At 33.3% G+C, this 25,936-nt stretch overlaps 1 protein-coding gene across 1 annotated transcript; it reads left to right on the top strand.

The window, feature by feature from the left end:
* The first annotated feature begins 88 nt into the window (after positions 1-88).
* On the top strand, positions 89-25,936 carry LOC123666247 (amidophosphoribosyltransferase-like). Its single transcript, XM_045600425.1, has 14 exons — positions 89-187; positions 12,121-12,308; positions 13,629-13,737; positions 16,033-16,179; positions 16,687-16,810; positions 17,523-17,653; positions 18,495-18,613; positions 20,849-20,884; positions 21,627-21,716; positions 22,662-22,820; positions 23,481-23,608; positions 24,634-24,855; positions 25,082-25,202; positions 25,583-25,936. Exons 2-14 carry the CDS (start codon positions 12,128-12,130, stop codon positions 25,735-25,737), a joined length of 1,722 nt encoding a protein of 573 aa, XP_045456381.1. The 5' UTR covers positions 89-187; positions 12,121-12,127; the 3' UTR covers positions 25,738-25,936.

Below are 25,936 nucleotides of genomic sequence, written 5' to 3'. Positions count from 1 at the left end.
GTCTGTTTCAGTCGCTCAAATCGCTTGCTCAGTCGCACGCACAGTTTACTTTTAATTCAAATTCAAATAATGTATAGACATTCAATTATTTCTTGATACTTGTCGCTCCAATACGCTCCGTCAAGATCGGTGTTTTTTTTTAATAATAACTCAGTTTGTTCTAATTGTGTATAGTTTTATCACAAAGGTACGTTGAATCTTAATTTTACTATATTTATACCTTTTAAAAGTCAGCTGTTACATACAGGTTAGAGTAATAAAAGGTAAATAATTAGGTTCCAAAATTGGATATCTTGGTTATATGATAAACTCTAGAAATATTGGCGTGGTATTTTATTGTTACGGTTTGCTATCGTTGATTGACTACAAAATCCACATGGTCGTTTTTCTGCGCAGACTCACCAATTAATTTGTGAATGATCTTTTGAGGCGTTGTTCAATAAATCTTATAATATGTTTATTTATTAATATAATCCCACAATTTAGCGCTCTTTCAGTCATTATTTATTATTTTTACTGAAATTCTTGGTTAACATTCTTGACTTTAAAATTATTCAATAGTTTATTGTATATTATATAATTTTTTAAGTATAAAATAACATGTACATTCATATTATAAATACCTTACTGAACTTACGAGAAGTGTATCTTAATCACATAATTAACTATTTGCCCATTCATAAACTAATGGAATTTAAGGAAACTCTTAAATTATTTTTAGATAAGTATAATAATATATAGACAAAAGATACTTCTATTTAAATATATTCATCATGCTATTCGTTTTCTCTTTATTTGGGTAAATTAACAGTATTACAGTGCCCATAACACACATAGTACCTATCTAAATATAAAATACCTACACCATTTGCCACAGATCACAACAAAGCTCTTCTTTTTTTTATAACAAGCTGAAATCAAATACATCATAAAAACTTATGTCCAGTGTTAATTAAGTACAATTTTAGTGTCTATAAATTTTTAACTTGATGGTACATACAGAAATAATCTATAACCGAGTAATATCTATTCTGCTTTAGTTGTGTTGTTTGACATAGCTCAACTTAGTGATTTTAGAAGTATCTTAAAATATTATAAGAATGTCTTTGTTTTTCTTTTATTGTTCGATGTTTAATAATTTATTTTTGAAATATTTGAAAATTAAAACAGCTAAGTTATTGCTTAGTATGTACACATATCATTTTTTATGCAATGGATACACAACACAATAATCAGTATAAAATATTTATTATCTTTCATTATATCGATTCAAATTTCATATTAGCGTGTTGAAAATAATTTTTTAATTTTTTTATTAGTAAGGAATAAATATTTATTTTATTTCTCGATTTAAATTATCAGTATCATATTCCAATTAAGAATGATTTTTATTGTCTATTTTATATTAAAATGTAACAAGATAATTAATCTTTAACCTTATTTGACATGTTAGTACATCTATGGCTTACATTTTAAGATAATTTTTTTAAAGATCATATTATTACATAGTTTCTGACCTGACAGACATTGTCTTGTCTTTGATTAAATAATCATTACAATTTCTGAATATTTTTAATTCAATAAGCATTTTTTTAAATTTATTATTTAACAAAAACCTACAAGCCATTAGAAAAGTTATAAATAAAGTAGACTAGTAGCTAAGTTGTGATAATCATTACTGCTTTATAAACATGGTTAGTTAAAAACAAGACGGTTTTTCTACACAAATGCACTAATAGACCCATTGCTTCAATATCAAAAAAAAAAAAAAAAAAAAAAAAAATAGGATATGCGTACTGCAATGATTTTACACTGCTAGGTATTTTCTTTCTGGTATAGCAATAGAGTACTTTATGATAAAGAAAAAACAAGTGTTTTTGTTTATTAGGAAATTCGTTTAAACCTAATTGAGCTATGGAAGTTGTTTCCATTAAAATGGTGAACTGAAAGGAGTGTTAAATTATTTAAATTTTACTATAACAAATGTGTTGTTTTTATATATTCACTTGCTGAGATGTCATAGCAGATGTGAATCAATTAATCTGTTTTCTAAATTGTGTTCTAATTTGGTTTGCCACCTCTAATTTAATATACAGTAGTAACAAAAATATCACATTACTCTTTTATTTCTTACCCTTTTTAGGTTTTTTTTTTTTTTTTGTTAAATAATAGCAATGTTAATAACAATCATTTCGCATTTTGTAAAAAGATTTAATTTGGATCTCTTAATTTCGGTAAAAATATAGCTAATATTTATCTTAAATTTTTTTTCTTGTCCATGCCTCTCGATCCGATCCAGTGTCGGTCCTACCTAGCAACGCACCTACGATTTTCATCCTTTGCACTTTGTCGCGTCGTCTCTTTAACTATACAAACACATACAAATTTTTAGATTTTTTTTGAAACATTAACGAGGCGTTGGCGCAGCGGCCACACATGGTTTACGATTGTTTGGTTGGCGACCGCGAGTTGGATCCCCGCAAATGGCACATATTGTACATTTGGCGTGGTCTGGGCGGAATTGCTCGTGTATTGTGATCCTAGTGGTAGTGTGGGGTGTTTTTGTTGATTAATTATAAAACAAATATGTTGTTTTTATTATACAAAAAAAAAAAAAAAATAAAATAAAATAAACAAAAAAGAAATTATAAAAGAGACTGAAATTAGTTTGGGATTATCATAGAAATCTATAATTTGTATAGCCAATATAAATTTTAACGTAAACTTAAAATTCTAAAATTTGTCTTTTCTGAGCTTCACCACAACGGATTTTTTTTCTTGACATTAACTATAACGTCTTGCTTATGTAAAATTGTTGCCGTGCGATATACTTCTTGCACTTAAGCGGTTGTGCTCCTTCATCTATTTCTGGACATTCTAAACTAGACCAAATTAACTTTTATCCTGCTCCTCTAAATTAGTGATTAGGATGCTTATTATTTATTTATTTACATTTAGAGCTTAGACAAAAGCACATCGTTATTCTTACAGTCAACTCAATCTACTCCAAGCATTAAATTGAAATAAATGTGCTATTAATTAGTAACATCGTTAAATTATTTTAAGTGACTTAGTCATTAGAATCATTAAAATAGATAAGATATGTATTTAAAATATTTCAAGTAATGATCGGAGCTATGATTTTAAATGGTTTTGGTTGACTATAGATAAAAACTTGCCGCAATTCCCCCACCCCCTCGGTTTCATAGAAATTTCACACTTCGCAGATTGTTGATATTCATATATGCTTCGATCCTACGACTTATTAGCCATTTGAAGTATAAAACATTTCATATTCTAAAAATTACTCCATTAAGGATATTAAAATGTATTCACAACCTACTTATTTTTATTAAATATTATATAATTCGTACGATTTATTTTTGTGTTACCCACACATTAGGAAATTCCAAACATTTTTAATATCATATCAAAAATCGACCGTTCCAGCGGGGATCAAACCTGCACCTCCGACTTACCGTGTCGGTGCTTTTAGCCAATTAAATTTGTTTATATAATATTTAAATTTAATTTTCGCGGATTTTCGAGAGTTTGTCTCGATTTCTCTGGGATCCCACCATCAAATCCTGGTTTCCTTATCATGGTACCAAACAAGGGATATCTCCTTTCTAACAAAAAAAAAAAAAAATGAATTATCAAAATCGGTACATCCAGTATAAAGTTATGTGGTATAATACAACGTAGGTCGACGAAAAAAGCGTCAAGTAAAAACGCATTATTAGATATATCTAACTCGAAAAGTAGTTGTTAGATCTCAAATAAATTTAAGTGGGACCAAATGACACACACCATCTTTCGATTAAAAATTTTTTTGTCGAAATCTGTCCACCCAATCAAAAGTTCTAAAGTCACATACATAAAAAGAAATACAGTCGAATTGAGAACCTCCTCCTTTTTTGGAAGTCGGTTAAAATGAATTCAAACTTACTTGCGATACACTTTATATCTCGGGATCTAAAATTTTTCGCGTGAAAATAGCGTAATTAGATTAAACGTAACACAAACGTAGGCGACATTCAATTTAGGTCATTCAACCTACACCTATCTCAATCAAGTATATAATAAAGTAGGTATTACACAGTAACAAATCATATGCAAATTTAAAACTGGTAATATTTTACAACATATTAAATAATCACCTAGGTGATTGCGAATTGACACTAGTCGATATAAAATCATTATTTGCACGTAGTATACTCGTAATACATATAGAATAAGCAAATTCATTCTTTTTAACATAGTATAAAACAAAGTCCCTTCCCGCTGTCTGTCCCTACGTATGTACGATTATGCTTAGATCTTTAAAACTAGACAACGGATTTTAATGCGGTTTTTTTTTTTTAAATAGATACAGTGATTCAAGTGGAAGGTTTATATGTATAATACATGCATAATATGGTAGAGGAACACTGATAATTTTAGAGGTTTCTAACGTATCTTTGGTTGTTGATAGTATTAGCATTGCATCTGGCGCCGTGGCGGGTCGCTAGCCGATTTATAAGATACATTTAGGACCTAACTAGACGTTTAAGGATTTTTACTCTTCTTTTCTAATACTATGATCTATTTATTTAAATCACGAAAATACTGTCCGAAGGTCCATTTTGGAGTTTTCTTAACCACTACCGTTTGAAGTGGAACCGCTCAACTCGATGCACCTGTCGGACTGTCTCTTCGTCAATGGAGAAGATATTTCTTAAAGGGCATTGTACTAAAATTAATACGGATCTTTTCGGCTTTTTACTGTGGTAAACCTTTTACATTAATTAATATAAGCAGATATGTTTGGGTTAAAAGAACAGACGTCGTCCAGTACACTTTGCCTTTCAGTAATAGAATTATCCTTATGAAATGACGAAAGCTAGTTGGCATTTTGCATGCCTTTGCCACCTGGTGTGTGTCAAAGCCACTATGAGTCAAACTTTATATTTGGCTATTGCTTCTACGTATGTTGGGAACATGTGCTGACAAACTTTCAGCCTTTATAAAATGATGAGTCAGACTTTCGCGGACAAATTTTTTTTTTTTTCATCAAACACGAAGAAACATTTCAAACAATACAGCCTTTACTATCAACGCTTGAGCAAACGTGTAAAGTTTGACTAACTGCTTAGCTATCAAGTATTTTGTTTAAAGGAAGAATCTTATTTTGAAAATTTTAACAAAATATATATATTTATTTTTGTTTGCTATAAAGTTAATTCCATAAAGACCACCTTAAACTGGAATAATTGCTATCTCCAGTCATCGGGGTAGTTAAAAATCCGGTTAAACGTAAATAATCAGGAAGAGAAAGTGGACAAAAATAAGATTAATATTACTTTATGTCACACTATACCCAACAAAATTACATAAGGCAAACAATGTGAGGTATTTTCTTGCGGTAGGCGGTCCAGATGACCGTATCTGTGTTAGGGAACGTACCCATACTACGTAATCCGTTCAGGGGAGGGAGGAGGGTACTTCGAAAATACCACGCTTGATCACATTGGTCATAGATTTTCGTCCCGTAATCAATACCCTTTAGAATATGTCACGCTTTTTCGAGTTATATTCGAATGTGGCTCGCAGCGTTTAGAGCTTTTTAATCTCCACCAGTTTTTGACGACGAGTTCTAAAATTGTAGAAAATAATAGATTACCTAGTATGCGTACTTTTTCTGACGTTATCTGGATAATCGACAGTTCCGAATTTAATTTTTATTCGAAGAAACTTGATAGTAGCAGCCGCTTTCTTCAATGCTTAATAAATTGTAAAAAGAATGTTATGGCTTACATTTGTAGTAAAAATCTGATGGTTTATATTTTTGTCTCCGGAATAATAAGAACCATTCAAATTTATTACTTACTAGCATCCCGCCCCGGCTTCGCACAGGTATTTAACAAAAATTTTAAAATAATTTTTTCCCTAATTTTTTTGAAAATATAATATAGTCTATGTCACCCGCAGATAATATAGCTTCCCAACAGTGAAAGAATTTTTCAAATCGATTCACTAGTTTTGGAGTCTATTTAATGCTAACAAACAATCAAATCTTTCCGCTTTATAATATTAGTATAGACTAGCTGTGCCCACGACTTCGTCTACGTTTTGGGTATTTACACGTTCAACGTGATTCTTTAAATTGGCATAACTTTCTTATTTATGAACCGATTGACCTAAAACAAACACTAAATGTTAAGTGAAGCTTACCATAATATATAAGTTAAAACCACATCTAAATCGGGTAAGCCGTTTCTCGAATTAGCGTTTACAAACGCACAGACAAACATTAAAATTCTTATAATCATTGTTTTGGGCGCTATTTTCGTTGCGGTGCGTTCATAAAGGTCCCAGTAATATTTATTCTCATATATCTTCCATGTACAGACAGCGATCCGTTACATTTTTATTACATGTATTTACTTCTTAAGCCACGATTAGTCGAGATGCAATCTCGCCAGGAGACGAACTTAGCACGGTCTACTGACCGTTGAGTACTCCCTACTTTCCTCCTGGGTGACGCTATTAAGGCCGTTACAGCCAAAACCTACAGACACAAAAAAAACCATTAGCTACTAACTTTTGAATTTGTCTTACTGATGCTAAGCTTAAAAAGTGCTAAGCTAAAGGCTAATAAAGAATTTGACAGCCTCTGTCTAAAACGTCCGCCCAAAGCGCTTCCTCCTAGATTCGGACCGGAAAGTAGATAGCGAGTATCTCTAACGAATAATATTTATGAACATCTGATAGTTAGAGATTGTTATAAACATTTTAACGGATCACATGATGCAATGAGGCAATATGAAAAACAATTTGTGCTAGATCGTACGTAAACAACAATAAGGTGTTTATCAGTTAGCCTGGTCTGTGTTATTGGCCTATATTCCGTGGCGTGTCAATAGGTCTGTACAATGAAGCTTAATGACGTTTACTGCATTGAATGGCAAAAATATTTTTCCAGTAGTTGAGGGGGTATTTTTTTTGCATAAATCTTTACCTGCTAAAATCATATAAGTAGACAGTTTTTGTGGAAAGGTGCTTACTATTAAAATTATTCAAAATTTAAGTAAAGTAGCTACTAAAGATACATCTGTCGACAAAAGTCGCATCCAAGTTCTAGCCATTTCGGATATCAGTTGGAACGAAAAATCAGAAAACAACAATAAAACTCTTTGAAAACATGTTTTATTAGAAATATGAGTGTTATTAATAACAGAAACTTAAATTTTATTTAAGTATTTGTTGATCAAATGCTGTGTGGTTACGGCAATGAAGAATATAGCCACCCTATCTCTTCCCGTGGGTGTCGTAAGAGGCGACTAAGAGATAACACAGTTGCACTACCACCTTGGAACTCCGATCCATCACAATCCATTGCTGGACATAGGCCTCCACAAATTCACGCCAAAAATGGCGTGAAATCACATGAGTTCATTGCCCATAGTCACCACGCTAGGCAGGCGGGTTGGTGACCGCAGGGCTGGATTTACCGCACCGAAGACGCTGCTGCCCGTCTTCGGCCTGTGTATTTCAAAGCCAGCAGTTGGATGGTTATCCCGCCATCGGTCGGCTTTTTAAGTGCCAAGGTGGTAGTGGAACTATGTTATCCCTTAGTCGCCTTTTACGACACGCACGGGAAGAGAGGGATTGGCTATATTCTTTACTACCGTAGCCACAAAGCGAGATTAGTTAGGAATTTCTAAAAAATAAAGTATAAGGCGATATTTTGACAGGTTTCAAAATCGCTTATTTTTAACTGTTTACGCTTCATCCTGTTATATCCCATTGCTGGTATAGGCCTCTTGCCCCATGCAGGAGAAGGGTTGGAGCTTAATCCACCACGCTGCTCCACTGTAAGTAACGATCGCTATCAGGTATTTATGATAACGACCGGGACTGACGGCTTAACGTGTTCTCGAACGATATTAACTCTACTGGAATAAAACTAAAAGATAACTTCCTGCTTACTATTTTTCCATTATGTTTAACTCTTCAAATTGAAGTAAACATCTCAATAAGATAATAACAAAACAAATTGTATACAAGTTTTATCGTGACAATTGATGAACTTAATTGCTGCGGATGAAATGACTTAACGAAAGATATTTATGTCATTACGTCCGTAGAATCTAGAGTTTATCGTCATTTCGTCGTTATTTGTTTATACTGATGCTGTTGTGGAAATATACTCGTAATGTCATGAGATAACTGACCCCCTGCGGTACACGATATACATGTGAGGATTGCAAGAACTTCACAGACTGGTGTATGTTATTGCGTTATATAATGTATATGTATTGTATAGTGATAGTAGTATGTACATTATTGTTAAAAAAATTTCGTCATGATCGCTTGTAAGATATGAGTCAATAGTCAATGTGTTATGGTATTTGTTTTTGTGAAAATATATTATTTTTCCTTTATCCTTTCATCTTCGCTTTAATGTCGATATATGCGTAATAGTTGTTATGTATTTTCATTCATAACGTTTGGTCAAAGTGTTTACAAAATTAGTTTGACAATAATAAATAAAGTGTGTGTACTTATGTAAGCACGTAAGAAGTTATACTTCATTGGCTAGCTAACTTTCGTTGCTAAGTTCTTCGTTGACTAGCCAACTTCAGGGTGTCGATGTCGGTTTTTTGTGCCGGCGCGGCGTGCGCGCGCATCCTAAATATCTACTCCCATCATTTTTCCCTAACGCACCAAAAGAAGATTTTTTTTTATTTATAATAAGAATGGGGGCAAATGAGCAGACGAACCCATCTGATGTTAAACGGCTACCGTCGCCCATGGACATCTGCAACATAAGAGAAGTTGCAGGTGCTTTGCCGGCCTAAAACATCATACATGCAGTGTAACATCAATAAAATGTGCACTTACCTGAATAAAATTTATTAATATTTCATCTGTTTTCCCGAAGATATTTCAAACATAATAATGTAAACAAATAAACATAATAATAATTATATCTTATTATTAATATTTAAACCTATTTCAAAGTTAAACATCCAAAATTCACGTTAATATGATCTAATTTCTACTAAATATTGTTAGGTAGAAGTGATCTTCGTCCAAAAACGTCAATTAATGGCTTTTACTTTTTAATAACTGCCTTTAATGAATAGAAAATGAAAATGAAAAAATATTTTACGTAAATATCAGCTATGTAATAATTATAAATAAAATAAATTAAGTCATTCTTATAATTTACAAGTCTCTGGTACAGATAGGTAACACTAGATATGGACATAAATGTTATCTAGGTAGAGAGTAAGTAGGTAAAATGCGGGTCTGGCAATTATGTAGATGTAGTAAATACTGTAGCAAGGTCTAGTAATTATTCACAATGGTTTATATTTAATCCGATATTAGTTATGACAAATAAATGGTGATAATTATTTAAATTTCATAAAAATATCTAATTAAAAAATTAAACTACATGAAGGTAATTAAATTGAAACTAAACTACGGGTTATGGAATTTGGCAAGTAAAAAGGATAATAATAATAACATAAAAAAAATATACTAAATAAAATTTACTAAAATTATATACATATAATAAAGCAAAACAATTAATACGTTTTCAATGTAAAATAAATAAAAAATAAATAGGAGTATTAATTTTGTTATAGTATAATGAAACATAAAATATGGCACTTCCAGTTGCGCTTATTTTTGTTAACTTGTGTATATATAATTATAGATAATTATATTATCTATACCATAAAAAAATATATGTAATATTAAATTATATAATATTACATTAAATAGTCTATTTAATATACCATAATATTATAAAGCCTGCGGTCTCCAACCCGCCATTTTTGGCGCGAACTTGTGGAAGCCTATGTCCAGCAGTGGACTGCAATAGGCTGAAATGATGATGTTGATGATGAATTATATTAATACTCTAACTATCTTACGATTAGTCAACTTTAAAACAGAGTCCTCATTTCACCCTTTCTGGATAAGGGTTATTCTGCACATAGTTACGATTAGGCTTTAACAGCAGGAGGTAGAGGCCATTAGGACCTCTTTTGCCTCTATTCAGAACTATAACTTTTAGATTTACAATTGCGAGTAGAAACTTCTCACAAATATAGTGGAATTCGATGGTGAAAAAGAATAATATATAATAATAAGAATAATATAACTGTTATTCGTTGGATATCGTCGTCTGTTAAATAGCGTTATCCCTATTATATATAACCGGTGAAACAGACCCTTAAGCTTAATATCAAAATGTTATGTTGACGTCAGCGTATGAAGTAAGTAGGCTGTATTGGTACAATTACAGTCGTTAAGATAAGTAAAATGTATGCTTGATTGTTAATTTTATTTTTCTTGTAACAATAAATACAAAACATTACCACGATAAAAGTTATAACGATCAATAAATTATTTTTATTATGTCATTAATGGAAAATAAATCAAAAACTCGTAAATCATATCTTCGTACACCACATTGTTTAAAGCTACGAGTCGATTAATTGGTCTCGAAATATTTTTTTAACTTGTAGAAAGTGCTCACTTTCAATACTTTACTGGAAGCATGCTTCGCTTGTGAGGCTACAAATTGAGTATACTTTCTTCCGACTGGTTTTACAAACGTAATTTCTTTGGCTGGTACATAATTATGACGGAAATAATATATGGCCTAACTCAGGAATAATGTACCCTTCCACTGCTGAAAGAATTTTCAAAATCGATGTAGGTTCAAAGATTTATCTCTATTAACAAACACGCAAACTTTTGCTTTTTTATAATAAGTACCTATTAGTAGTTTAATTGTGGTAGGGCACAGCAGTTAATATCTTGCTTAAAATCTGACCTTAGAAGCAGACTGGGAAATACCTGAACCTTACTTACAGAAGGTCAAAGGTAAATGATATTGCTCTTAAATAATGTTGTGTTTTTGTGGCGAGTGAGGTGGCCAGAGCTCCCGATACGGTCAGAAGTAGGGTCGGTAACCGTTTACCGTGGTGGGCCTTATGTTTGTTAGTCAGCCCGGTCGTATAAAAAAATTGAATTATACTCTACTAATTTTAAGTAATGAGTATGATCGTCGGAAGTAAATATATGAACTGTTTAGTAATAACAAAATGTTGTTAGAATAATCTAGAGATATTATTACATATACTTCGTAAAAATCAACCAGAATCGACCTCTAATCAAAAGACTTGACTGCTGTATGTGGTCTAGTTTCGTGTAATGTTTTGATGACCTTCGCAACGTAATTACATCGTTAGTTTCGTTAAAATCAAACTAACGATTCACATCGTTATTGTGGTTATATTTTTATACGTCACAAGACAGCAATAAAAGTTCCCCATTTTATCACTTTAATATAATTGATATTTGATTCGTAGTTCATTTGTGTTTAGTATAATCTTGTGGAAAGGTTGTTGTTAACAGCTTCTTTGCCTGAAGTTAATAAAAGTGTTAATAAAGGACTTCATAGAATAGTGCTTTTAGATTCTAAATATAATTATTAATTGTTTTATTTTCTTTTGAATTTCTTTCTGCGGATATTGGTAGTGGAAAGCTTAAAATCAATAGAACAGAGATGTGAACATATTTATTTTAAAACTGTACTGTTCATGTAATTTTTATATAGCTTAAAATAACTTTAACTACAAGTAAGATTTTGTAATTTTATATGTAATTAGTAATTTTAATGATATTTGCATTATTATGTATTTAACGACCTGTGTTACCACATCGGCATTTTTATAATGTCACAATGATTTGAAATTAAATATTGTTAATGGGTTGTACAGTTATAAATTGCTAGCTGTGCCGCCTGTGCGGGGATTTACGCGCGGTAATTTGAGAAAAAATATAGCCTCTCTCGTCATAGACATAGCCTTTCTCGGTAAATGATAACATAAAAATAATTTTTCAATTTGAACTAGTAGTTCCTGATATTGGCGCGTTTAAATAAACAATTTTTTCATCTTACTAACATTAGTATATATAGTGTTCATGTACTAGTTTTTTTTACTGTCTTTTTCACATTTTTTTTCTGCAGCACGTAAAGCAGTTTTCTTTACATATATCAGTTAGTTGGAAATATTATTAGCAAAATTTGAATTCTATTTTTTTTTCATGCAGAACAAACATGGACGGTCCCGCAGGACCATCGCCATGTCAACTAAAAGGACGAGGTGAAGTCACAGAGTCCACGGAGAGGTTGAGCGTGGACAGTAACAATTGCCAGAGTGACAGCTGCGAGTGTGATAGAATACAGAGTGAAGTCAAAATACATAGCAAGAGGTACGGCCGGGGAGCAGTAGAATCAGGTATGTTTTAAAATATAATTCATCTATAGAAGACAAGTCGAGAAAATTCCTAATGATTATCCAAAAGTTCCAATCACCAATATTGTCCTCAATCGTGTCGTTTTATTTTTACTTAAATGTTTAATCATTTCGAAGATTTGATGACATTTAACAGATAGCCAAAATCGTCGAAAACTGTGTCAAACACAATGTCCCTTATCAAACGAGCGGCTAAATATAACATAGAGATGGAAACAAATGGTCGTTATCGTGTCTCGAGATTGCCCCACTTATCACTTGAAACTATTAGTGTTTTTCTTTCATATGACCCCTCGGTATTTCATCATTTCGATAAATTCGATTTAAACTTTCGTGTAATGTTTATGTATTATTGTAAACACGCTTGATATCTCTGATATAGTGCGTTACGGGGGCTATTTTTAAGTAATCTGTTATATTATGTTATTCTCTGTAGAAATAACAAAATTGTTACGATGTTGCATATGTACTATAACAAATAAACAAATAAGAACTATAATCACTTGATAAATAAACGATATGGTAATTTTAATAATATTTCAAAATATGTATGTGCTAAATAATTAACCGTTAATATAATTAACTCCCAAAATGTTTTCAAAATTTTAACTTTGGCTGATTGTGATTTTTTTACCGGTGATCACAAATAAATTTAATTGCGATCGTAGTTTAGAAATACTTATTGAATTATATCTACTAATGCGTATTTACTTGACTATTTTTTCGTCGACCTACCATTGTATTATATTCTACTGTATAACTTTTGTTTTAATCGAAAGTTGATGACTGTCATGTAGCTCCATTTAAATTTAATCAAGATCTGATGACTACTTAATTTTTGAGTAATCTTTGATAACGCACATTTACTCGATTCTCACTTCTTTACTTTTCGTCTACGTGCGTTGTATTACTTGTCTATTTAATTGAAGTTGGTTTTTTTCGTTTGCGAGCAAACACAATTATTTACAAATATGTCGTCTGTCTATTGTTTTTAGAAGGATGGTTTGCTGAAAAAAGCTTTTAGTTGAGCTAGGCTATCGCGGGTTTTCATTGAAGCGACATTATGTTATGTTGCCACTTGCCATATGTTTATGTTACCACGATATATGTAATCACTCAAATTGACCAGGCTCATCGAACCTTTTTTTTTTTTACTTGACTGGACATATAATTTAGCTACAATGTATTATTTTGTATCTCTTAAAAAGGAACAATGAGTAGGAATCTGAATCAGTGGCAGTATAAATAATCTTTTTACGCTTGCTCGATAAAAAACTTAATTGTTGTAATTGTTTCTTCCAGGTTTAACACATGAATGTGGCGTTTTCGGTGCGATCGGCACAGGAGAATGGCCGACCCAAGTGGACGTAGCGCAGGTTATATGCCTCGGACTTGTCGCACTACAGCATCGGTATGACTATTTTCTTTATATTGTTTCATACGTCTTACATATATTTTTTTATACAACTAGGTCTGCCAAAACGTACGGCGACGACGTGATGATAAGCGATTACCGTAGCTTATAGACGCTTGCAACATCAGAAGCATCGCAAGCGCCGACCCTTTACCCAATCCTCCCAGGAGTTCTGGTCACCTTACTCACCACAGGAACACAACAATGCTTGAAAACAGTATTTTTTCGTGTGATATATTGATTGAAAGTTTTTCTTGGAAGTTAATCTTACATAGACTTCGCTAAAAACTAAATAACTAAACTTATTTAGCAAACAGTAATTGAACCAGTAGATACTAAAGCAATGAGTATAATATAATTGGTACTTGATAGTCTAACAAAGCAACGCAGTATTGCGGTCGATTGCCTAAGAGCCGAGTCCCCGCAAGCATTAGAAAAAGAAAACTAACCAAAAGTTACGTAAAAGTACATTTGGTCCAATTCGTAAATCTATCTTTCTATATAAATAAAAATGAATTGCCAAAATATATGTATGGCCCTAACTTCCGAATGATTCCACTAAACTGGATATTTCTTTGTTTGTATTATTTCCTGTTAAAATAAGTGACGCTGTATGTCAAGATATTACTAATTTTGTACTAAAACACAGTTTATGTATTGTTTTCAAAAGAGTAACTGCCGAGTTTTTTTGCGGATTGTTCTCTGCAGAATCTACATTCGAAATTGGTGGTAGCTTTACTTTAACAAAAATTATCAATTAAAGAAAATATATTATGTAAAATGACTATTCGTAGATGCTTTTGAAGCCTATTTGAATAAAGTTCTTTTGATTTTGTTGTTGATGTATAACAGAAAAAAAAACGATTTTTTAAAAAAATATGGTAATTAGAAGTTCACCAGATAAGTCTTAAGTCAAATTTAAAAGTATTTTTTGCAGTATTTTAGTGGAATATATATATATATTTTTTATTTTTTTAGTTTTGACTAGCCCGTTGGCGCAGTTTGTAGTGACCCTGCTTTCTGCTCCGAGGGTTGTGGGTTCGATTCCCACCCCGAGTCTGGGTGTAATATAAATATTTATTTATATATTTATATATGTATTATTTATAAGTATGTTTATCGAAAAAAAAATATATGTAGCTATATACCAGTCGGCTGTTACCTTTAACACAAGCATTAAGTTGCTTACTTTAGAAACAGACGACCGTGTGTGTATTGTGTAAATATTTATTTATTTATTTATTTATTATGTCAAGAGCTTGGAATTATCTTCGATACTGTTTGTGTTATCACTAAACGGATGTCTATATTGTTAACGATTTTTGATTATTTTGTTGCTGGTTCAATCCAGATCGATGAAAATATCGGTTCGCCCTTATTCTTCTTCGTGTCATTAAAGTATCTATATATTATAGTAGTCGATTTGTGCCCACTTCGTTGGGCGTTAATTATTTTTGTGATGTAAATATATAGTAAAGTTTTAAGACTTCATTTAATATACTATTATTTACACTGAATTTTTTGTTCAATAACAATAAAATATAGCCTATATCACAAGCAAAAACTTTGTAGCCCTTTTTATAAAAGTCGACAAAGGAGTATGAAACTTCGCACACTTATAGTTTATATAGAGAAGGAGTGCAGAATGCTAATATTTGTTTAAAATTAAACATAAAAAAAAACATTAATGTAGAAAAAAAAAAACACTACACACACAACCATATATTTGACACACACATGTGTATATCATCTTGTTTATTATTATAGAAGTATAGTCTTTGACAAAAGAACCTTAATAATGTTCAAACTTATAATTTAAATTAATTATGGTCGAATTTTGACCAATGGGCGAATACTAGTTTCAATAAATATTTCCCGTGTCTTACATATCAAGACTATATCTTTATGTATCTTACGATTGTCTCAGTGATATTTGAGTGGATTTAGAAAATATTTATCAAAAAGAGTGTCCTCTTTACCTCTTATCCTCTCTTTAAAGACACTTAAAATTCACAGGCTCTGTTGTTTTCCGCGATTTTTATGCGTGACTTGTGCTTAATAGTAAATTAGATTTTTTTATAGTATATATTTGTTTTCGTTGCCCTGTCGCTATTTATTTAAATCCCTGATAACGCTCTTTACTATTAATACATTATGCGTAAATGAAAACAATCTAGAAAGACACGTATCGGCTCTTTTATATTAATATGTTTGTATTCTGCTCAATCATTTTAGCAATAAATTTGTGCTACTATTAAACAAAGGATATATGATACATTTTTTTCCCTTCAGAGGTCAAGAGTCAGCGGGTATCGTGACATCGGAGGGCAAAAGCGCGCGTACCTTCAACACACACAAGGGCATGGGCCTTATCAATAATATTTTTAATGATGAAGCTATGAAGAAGTTAAAGGGAAACCTCGGGATTGGCCACACGAGGTAAGGACCGTCTTAGTGTCCTTAAATTCAATTTGGGATCACCTTTTAGTGAACCTCACAAAATACTTAAAAAAAAAACTTCGCTTATTTTGAAAAATGTCAGATAGATCATAATATGCCATATATAATTAGGATTTTGAAATATCAACTGGTGCACTCATTGGCCGATAGCTGATATGAAAAAGAGTAACTTTGGCTACTTTTATTTTAGAAATTTATTTATTTTATAACTTTGCGAACTGAACAATAACTTTTTTGTTAAATTCCACGCGGATGAAGTCGCGGGACCAGCTAGTATATATATATATATATATATATATATATATAACCAACTAAATGGAGCGCTATTCCGTAATTTCGCTGTTTTATTTAAATTCCATAATAAATAACAATAGAATTTTGCACTTTAACTTAGCCAAAGGCCAACTAATTATTGGGGTTCAATTTATAATATATTATTTAAATTATTCCAAAATATTGTAATACAAATAATATAATTTTGTTTAGATATTCGACATCAGCGGCGTCAGAAGAGGTGAACTGTCAACCTTTCGTGGTTCATACAGCGCACGGAGCCCTGGCTGTTGCACACAATGGCGAGCTCGTTAACTGTAGCAGTTTACGAAAGATGGTAAGGAGTTTGTCACACAAATTTATCTAAAATAAGGTCTTTTAACACTAGATCCCCAAATAAAATGGGAATCTTAGGTTTGGATACAAACACAAACGCAAATATTGAAACATAATAACCATTTGTGTAGCCTATATAAATTACTTCAGATGTTTAAAAGTCTTCGTCTTTTCTTAACAATCCAAAAAGTCAATTTAGAGTTAGATAATTACAGTTAACGAATAACAAATTAGCAATATAGCCTCCAGTGTTAGAATTCGTTACATTGTACAAATTCCTTAACTTTACGGTTAAACATCTTCATGTTACTGTGATCTTTTATATCTTTCCGTAGTTCTATCGTAATAAATGTTTATATTATTGCACTAAATTTGCTTGGCGAATACTATAAAATAGAATCTTTTATAAAACTAGGTCGGCAAACAAGCGCAAGGCTCATATGATGGTAAGCGATTACCGTAGCTTATAGACGCTTACAATACCAAAAGCATCTCAAGCGTGCTGCCGACCACACTTACCACGACCACCTTACCCATCACAGGAACACACTTGAGAGTAGTATTTAGCTATGCCCTTCTGTAAGGTCGAGGAACTTCCCCAGTCGGGCTGCTCCAGATTTGAGCAGGGTAATTCCTGCTGTGCCCGACCTCAATAAAAAGACTCCAAAGCTTCCCGCAACACGAGCCTATTGTCACGCAGCGTCCGTCCGCAGGTGCTGGGCCGGGGCGTGGGGCTGTCCACCCACTCGGACTCGGAGCTGATCACGCAGGCGCTGTGCCTCAACCCGCCGGAGGGCGAGACCGCCGGGCCCGACTGGCCCGCGCGCATCAACCATCTCATGAGGTCACTTCGTTATACAACCTTCTAATTATACAATACTCTTAATTATACATCTTGCAATTATACGTTTCAGTCTGTAATATTCCACTACTGGGCATAGGCCTCTTTCCCCATGTAGGAGAAGGATCAGAGCTTAGTCCATCACGCTGCTCCAATGCGGGTTGGCGGATATATTCCCTACTATGAGTAACGATCGCTATCAGGTGTACATGATAACAACCGGGACCGACAGCTTAACGTGCTCTCCGAGGCACGGTGGGGAGACCCACAAGGAGTGCACAAGGAGACCACGGCAAACACCTGTATGGCCAATAAAAATGTTTGTCATGTGCGGGGATCGAACCCGCAACCGCCAGCGCAACAGGTACAATCCATGGCTGTAACCGCTGCGCCAACGCGCCAACGGCAATTATACATCTTATAAATATGCTCTTAATTATACAACTTACAAATATACCTGTTACTGTATTTCGCCTTACAAGATCAATTTTATTTTTTAATGCCTCACAGTCGATAATAATTAGGATCGACCATAAGAGTATGGTAAATCTTAATAATCAATCTATCTCTATTTTGGATTTTTTAAAATAAGAGATAGTATGATTGAGACTCCGGTCCGGAGACCGGTCCTTAACTATTCTCATATTATAAGAGGTAACTACAACCAAAATTGATTTAAAATCTTTACAATATTATGCGTATTTGTGTAGTATTGTAAAAAAAAAAATCATCAATCCATTTCCAATGGAAAGCTCTATTATTCGAAATGACCAAGACATAATTTCTTATCTCAAAGCGAGTGAAATGACGAAATATAACTAATAATTGAATGTATCTCTTCCAGACTGGCTCCTCTAAGTTATTCCCTAGTAATAATGCTCAAAGATAAGATATACGCCGTGCGCGATCCATACGGCAACAGACCGCTGTGTCTGGGCAAAATATTACCGTTGGGTTCATCTTGTAAGTATTTTGGGATATTCTTTATTTACTAACAATTCATTACATTATTTTTATAACACATTGCCTTGGTACTCGTGGCCAGCTCAGTAATTGGTATAATTATAACACCGAAAATGATTTTAAGTAGGTATCATTCAAGTTAGAATAGTCACACAAATTAAGCTGTTCTGGGTCAAAACCTACATGTTTAAAGGTTAATAATTTTAGATAAATAGTTCGAAAAATATTTTGGTTTCATATTAATTTTAGTTTAAATTCAAATATTACTTTTTTTTACCTAAAAAAAAAAATTAAAATCGTTTAAAGTTGCCAAAAGGAATCGTCCATTAATCATAAATTACGTGATACTGTAATGAGATATCATGTGTATTATGCTCTATTTCTAAATCGAAGAAAATATCCAAGAAACGCCCAGGAACCTGCTAAAACACCACTGATTGACGACATTAATTGACGGCCAAATATAATACATTTCTTTTATATTATATAAAAAATCGAATCGATATAAAAAAAAAATATTTAAAATTCCCTAATGTGTGGGTAGTACAAAAATAAATCAGTATAAATACAAAATTTCTAAATTAAAAAATTAAAGACTGTAAATAAGTTCCCGCTTCTTAGTCAGTTGAAGTATTTTTATTGCTGTTATTAGTTAAGATGAGAAGATAATTCGAAGCAAACATGTGGAAACGTACTTGCGGAGGCGATGTTATTGAACCGGCGTGTTTTTTTATAACTTGACCTTTGCGAGTTATTGTTATTTAATCATGACGTGTGTATTATTATCTTAATTGTATTTCTTATATTTTTTACTAATACTGCCAGCGATACTGTAATCGTTTTTACGGTTTTTTTTTGTTAACTTGAATACGTAACTTTATTTTGATTATCTATATTTATATAATTTAAGTATATGTTTTAGGGATTTTTATTAACCGTAATAAAACGTAGAGGGTAATGCTTTTTTTAAATGTAATTAAAGCCCTGAGGTGAATAAAGTATAAGTATGTCATCAGGTAGTAAATTCAGTTTTACACGAATTTATTAAACACGTTGGAGCCCCTTTTGCACGGCGATATTGACTCTTGATCTTGACTTAAATTATCCTAGGAAAACAAAAAATAAATATTTTTTGATGCTGCAGATGATACTTTTTACTAAAAGTTAACGTGTTAAAACCAATTTGCTTATAAATAGTCATTCCCTTACTAGCCCCCACAATTCGCACAAACTGTCATTACCCTAAATAGAAATTCTAATAACACAATTACAATACTCACTAAATTTTTCCTTTTTTAATAACTTACTGCATGCATCATACATACAATTATCTAGTAACAAATAACAATGTTACCGCGACGTAAAGAAAAAAAAAATTCGGGTATCAACATATTAAATCCCTTACAAGCTAACAAATTATCAAACTTTGTATACTAAAAAATCTAATATAAAAAATTCTCGTGTCGCGGTGTTTGTAGTTAAATTCCTCCGAAACGGCTTGACCGATTCTCATGAAATTTTGTGTACATTTTTGGATAGGTCTGAGAATCGAACAACATCTATTTTTCATCCCCCTAAATGTTAAGGGTAATCCACCCCTATTTTTTTTTTCATTTTTAGATAAATTATTTTTTATTTATTTATGATACAACATTAAAAAATACATACAAACCTAAATTTTCAACACTGCGATCAACCCCTATTTTTAAATAGCGTTTAGCGACAAGACAACGTTTACTGAGTCAGCTAGTTGTAATATAAATTGGCATCAAACGAAAAATACAATATTTGTGTTACGAAAGAGACAACATGAAAAGAACAAACTCGTATATGAACTTATTAATTCCATTCTTTTTCGTGTTCGTGTTTCGTGTTGTGGGTAAAGTTTATCCTACAAGTAAGTTACGATTAGATTTCAACAGCAGGAGATAGAGAATAGGCGATTAGGACCTCTTTCACCTCTATAAATAACGACAGCTTTTAGGTTCATTTTTGCAAATAGAAATAACTCATAAGTACAGTGGAATTCGATGATAAAATACTAATACATCAAAACTTTTATCTCTTGGATAACATCATTCGTCAAATAGCGTTATACACATAGTGAAAAAAAAGTAATCGTTAGAAAATTACAAAGGGCCCGTTTCACCAATTGTGGATAACGTTAATTGGCAATTAATATTGGGCATCATATAATATTCACACAATTTTCTATCATTTATTCTACTTTTACAGATGTCTACAAATCTTCCTCATCGAAGCATGCGGCTGGTAATGCATGATCCATTCATTTTCATTTTTCATTTGTTTACTAAAATTGCTGATGTTTAAAGCGTGGATTTGATATTTTAGCTTTCAAGTGTTGAAACATTTTGCCATTTTAACCGCATGATTATTTATTACTAATAAAAAAAAAAATACACTAAAATTTGTCGATTTTCTTGGTGCATTTAAGTATTTTTAAGATCTGTATTCATCATTGAATTTTGATTTAGATATGATAATGTGTGAGACATACATATTATGCAATCTTTTTTTACCCAAAATAGGGGATATGGGGTATAGCATGTAATACCTATATCATCTTTTAACATAGGGTAACAGTCATGCATTCGCAAAGAAAAAGAAATACATTATAAAAAAAAAAAAATCGCTTATTGAATATGGCCAGGCGTATTCAATAACTAACAAATGTATTTTGGTTTAAATTTTGATTGAAAATATGTTTTACATTCATAGTTCATCATTACAGCCTATACAGTCCACTGATGGACATAGGCCTCCACAAGTTTACGCCAAAAATAACGTGAACTCATGTGTTTTGCCCATAGTCACCACGCTGGGCTACATTCATAGTTATTGTATATCTAAAATTTATCCAAAATAACTGTAACAATACACCGCTTTGCATGAAAATTATTGAAGCATTTTATTATTTTATTCTTTTTTTGGCTTTTCCTTATAAATTCTGTATCCTTAAGTCATTTTTTTTTATAAAATAACATTATTTCAGTCCTCATGAATGGTTGTACGAAGAACGGAGTGGACGACAAGGCTGAAGGTTGGGTTGTTTCGTCTGAATCCTGTGGATTCCTTTCTATTGGTAAGTATTGAGATTTTGATTAATTTTGTAATTCAGTATTCTCATTCTTAGGTCCAGTTTCACCAGATAAAGCTATCTAAATTGTAAAGACATTCTGCTGTTTAAAGATTTTAATTACATATATTTCACAATTAAATTTCACTTGATATCTCAATTATTTTTTAATAATCAAAATTTGTGAATTAAATGTTACAGTTTACTAGTTGAGGTGAAACAGGCCGTAAGTTAAAGTTGTAATAGATTTGTAATTTTGCATCTTGATTTACATATATATGAATTGTGTCGTACCAATGTTTTGGATAGTAATGATTTTACTTAATTTTTTGGCTATCATGTGGGATTATACAGTCATGTAAGTAATTAATATTGCTACGTGTTTTATGAGTGGAGATAGAGAATAAAAGCTTTGCAATTTATATGTTTTTAAACGCTTGTAGGGAAAAAAGACACATGAAAAAGTTGGCCAAGTGCGAATCGGACACAAAAATAATAATTTAACTTTATATTTCTCATTTGTGTCAAATATATCTTATTTTCAATGAAATTTATGTTTTGCCAATATTAACAGAGGAACAATTGAACAGAGAGTAAAATCGTAGTAACGAAGTTCAGGCGGTAACGAAATCCTACAACCTGACCCAATGTTACAAGATATTAATTACTCTATACTTTTGTCCTATTTTTATTGCTTTCTCAAAAAATGTTCAAGAATATCTTTTAAAAATTAGCACTTGGTTCTTATCTATACTTGTGTAAGTGTGAAATCTCTTTTAAGAATGCCTTCACCTTAATTCTGCAATTGGCATTAGCGTATAATAACGTAGTCACAAAGCCCAGCCCGCAGTGGTGCAATGTGGTGGATTAGGCTCAATCCTTTTCCTAAATGGAGAAAGAGGGCCCAGCAGTGGGATGTTATCGGCAGAATGAGTGTAATGTGTGTGTCAGGCGCCCGCTACGTGCGCGAGGTGCTGCCGGGCGAGATCATCGAGATGTCGCGGCACGGCGTGCGCACCGTGGACGTGGTGGAGCGGCCGGCCGGCAAGCACCAGGCCTTCTGCATCTTCGAGTACGTGTACTTCGCTAGAGCCGACAGCATCTTTGAGGGTCAGTTATATGTATATATATATATATATATATATTTTTTTTTATATCACTAGGTCGGTAAACAAACGTACGGCTCACCTGATGGTAAGCGATTACCGTAGCTTATAGACGCCTGCAACATCAGAAACATCGCAAGCGCGTTGCCGACCCAATCCCCAATCCCCCCAGGAGCTCTGGTCACCTTACTCACCAACAGGAACACAATACTGCTTGAAAACAGTATTATTTTGCTGTGATCTTCTGTAAGGTCGAAGTAAAATGTACTGTTGTAATTCCCCAGTCGGGCTGCTCCATATTTTGAGCAGGAAATTCCTGCTGTGCCCTACCATATATTTTCTTATCAGGATTGTATAGTACAGTGCAGTGTTCGCTGCTTGTTCTCGCATGATTAATATATAGACCAGATGATTCTTTGTCTTCTGTAAAATTAAAAACTAAAATTATATCTATCTTTTTGTATATGCCTATAAATGCTATGTGTTTTATTTCGTTTCTTTTGCTTTTCTCCTGTATCCACCCTGGATGCTATATAATTTTTTTTTTTTAATAAATGTGCATAAAGAAGGTTTACTTCAAAAATATCTTTCTATTCTAAACCTCTAGATGCCCTCTTCTAGTAGCGGCTTCACGTAACGTATAGTAACGCCAGTGCGCCCGCAGGTCAGATGGTGTACTCGGCGCGGCTGCAGTGCGGCCGAATGCTGGCGCGCGAGTCGCCCGTGGACGCCGACATCGTGTCGTCCGTGCCCGAGTCCGGCACCGCCGCCGCGCACGGGTACGCCCGCCAGGTACGCGCACACGCATGCACGCACACACGCACGCAAACACACACGCACGCACGCACGCACGCATGCACGCACGCACGCAACTCGCACGCACGCATGCACGCACACACGCACGCACGCACGCACGCACGCACGCACGCACGCACGCACATACGCACGCACGCACACACGCACATACGCACGCACGCACACACGCACGCACGCACACACACACGCACGCACGCACACACGCACGCACGTACACGCCGACGTGATACTCTATCAACACTAAATCTTTTGTTTTGTGTTTTGTTCGGTTGATGTTTATAACTTCGTGTTTATTTGCTGCTATCTGATGTTACTTTATTTATAGCTTACATTTTTAGGGATAATAATTTTTTATCACTTATTTAGTTTTGTAAACAACGTAAAACTAACAATAATTATATATAAAAATTATACATTGGCTTCAGTTGAATTGAATTTTTGTTAATTTTGCCTTCGATATTATTATGCATGCTGTATTCACTTTAAAAGGCAGCGCATTTAGTTTTAAGTTCCTTTTTGTATTTACATTCATTGCTATGTATGGATGTAGTTGCCACTGGTGGATTACATCTATCTATACTAATAAATGGAGAGCCGTTTTTGTTCGGTTATTTTGTTCGGTTCGGAGAAAAATATTTGTGTGTATTATGTGACTACTGGCACCACTACACCAGAGCGGTTGATACCGCGGTGTAAACACATAGTTGTCATTACAAAAGAAATTTAATGGTGTCAAAATTTTACAAAACCAGTGAAAACTGGTTACTTATTTTTACCTAAGTATGGCAGCATATACTGAGCATATTACAACGACTTATATTTTTTAATAATATTCATATTATCAAACTGAGAACCAACTTTAGATAACATATCATCAAGTCATATATATATTTTCACTCTCACTTATATAAACATCTTTGTTTTTTACTTGAAAGCTAAAATGTACATAAACAAACATACAAATAAAAATATGTTAATTAACACTGTTGTCCATCCGACAGTCAGGTATACCGTTCATGGAGGTGCTGTGCAAGAACCGCTACGTGGGCCGAACGTTCATCCAGCCGTCGACGCGCTTGAGGCAACTAGGCGTGGCCAAGAAGTTCGGAGCGCTCTCCGAGAACGTACGCGGGAAGAGGATAGTGCTTATCGATGACTCCATCGTGCGGGGGAACACTATCGGGCCGATTATTAAGTTGCTGAGAGATGCTGGGGCTGCGGAGGTGAGATTTATTGTTGATAAAATTTGAACTTAACTGATGGAACCCATGTATGAGCTATTCTAAAAAAAAAAAAAATTTAAAGCCGACAAACTAAAAAAATTCTCTACTTTCTCCTCAACAAAGTAAGTGGCCATTGCACCGAATCAGGAATAGTGTGAATATCGTAGTGATTGGTAGGTTGTATAGTCATCCATTTTTTATTAAAGTATAAGTTTATTATGTACAGGTCCACATCAGGATAGCGTCCCCGCCACTCAAGTATCCGTGCTACATGGGCATCAACATCCCCACTCGTGAGGAGCTCATCGCTAACAAGATGGACTCCTTCAAGCTCGCTGAACATGTTGGTGGGTCTCAATCATCAATATAATGATAGTAATATATCTTTCTGTACATAAAACAAATAAATATAACAAATTAATGAAACAGTAATATGAGTACTTTATTGTACATCAACAACTAACTAGAAAATAGGAAAATAAAAAAAATGACAAATATTAGCATCGTCTTATATACAATCGTAATGACTAAGGTCTTAATATTTTACTGTTTTTTTTTTTTTTTTAATTCGTCACTCGAATTTTTCCCCACTTCGCTATACTTTCAATAGATATAAAGTAACAGACTCCCTCTCTTTCCCCCCCTTTTATCCCATACTTAAAAACTCTTGTAACTCTCACAAAGGCACTCCAACACTTGAGAGAATTAACTTTGCTCGTTGTTCCAGGCGCGGACAGTCTCGAATACTTGAGTGTGGAGGGTCTGGTTAGTGCAGTTCACTATAACATGAAAGTGGCGCCCAGCGACGGGGTGGGAGGCCACTGCACCGCCTGTCTCACCGGAGACTACCCCGGAGGCCTGCCCGACGACGTCGACTGGTGAAATTTAGTTATTTATTTATTATTTGTCCATACAAGCTTACAGAACTTTGCTCCAGACACAAGTCATACAAAAAAAATCTAATTATATCAAAATAAAGAAAATAATTACAAATGTGGAAATTGACATAAGTATACAATAGTTCAAAATAGAATAACTAAAATTTAGATTTTACAATGTCAATAAAAATACATTATTGTCA

Source organism: Melitaea cinxia, chromosome 2, assembly GCF_905220565.1.
Source record: "Melitaea cinxia chromosome 2, ilMelCinx1.1, whole genome shotgun sequence".
NCBI lineage: Eukaryota > Metazoa > Arthropoda > Insecta > Lepidoptera > Nymphalidae > Melitaea > Melitaea cinxia.
The sequence above is the reverse complement of the archived record's forward strand: the minus strand, read 5'-3'. Positions and strand labels throughout refer to the sequence as shown.

What these genes read in the sequence shown, in the direction of transcription:
- LOC123666247 (XM_045600425.1), top strand. Translation starts at nt 12,128, where the DNA reads ATGGACGGTCCCGCAGGACCATCGCCATGTCAACTAAAAGGACGAGGT. An exon ending in CGCACGGGTACGCCCGCCAG is followed by an intron (nt 23,609 to 24,633) that starts GTACGCGCACAC and finishes TCCATCCGACAG; the next exon opens with TCAGGTATACCGTTCATGGA. An exon ending in GAGATGCTGGGGCTGCGGAG is followed by an intron (nt 24,856 to 25,081) that starts GTGAGATTTATT and finishes TATTATGTACAG; the next exon opens with GTCCACATCAGGATAGCGTC.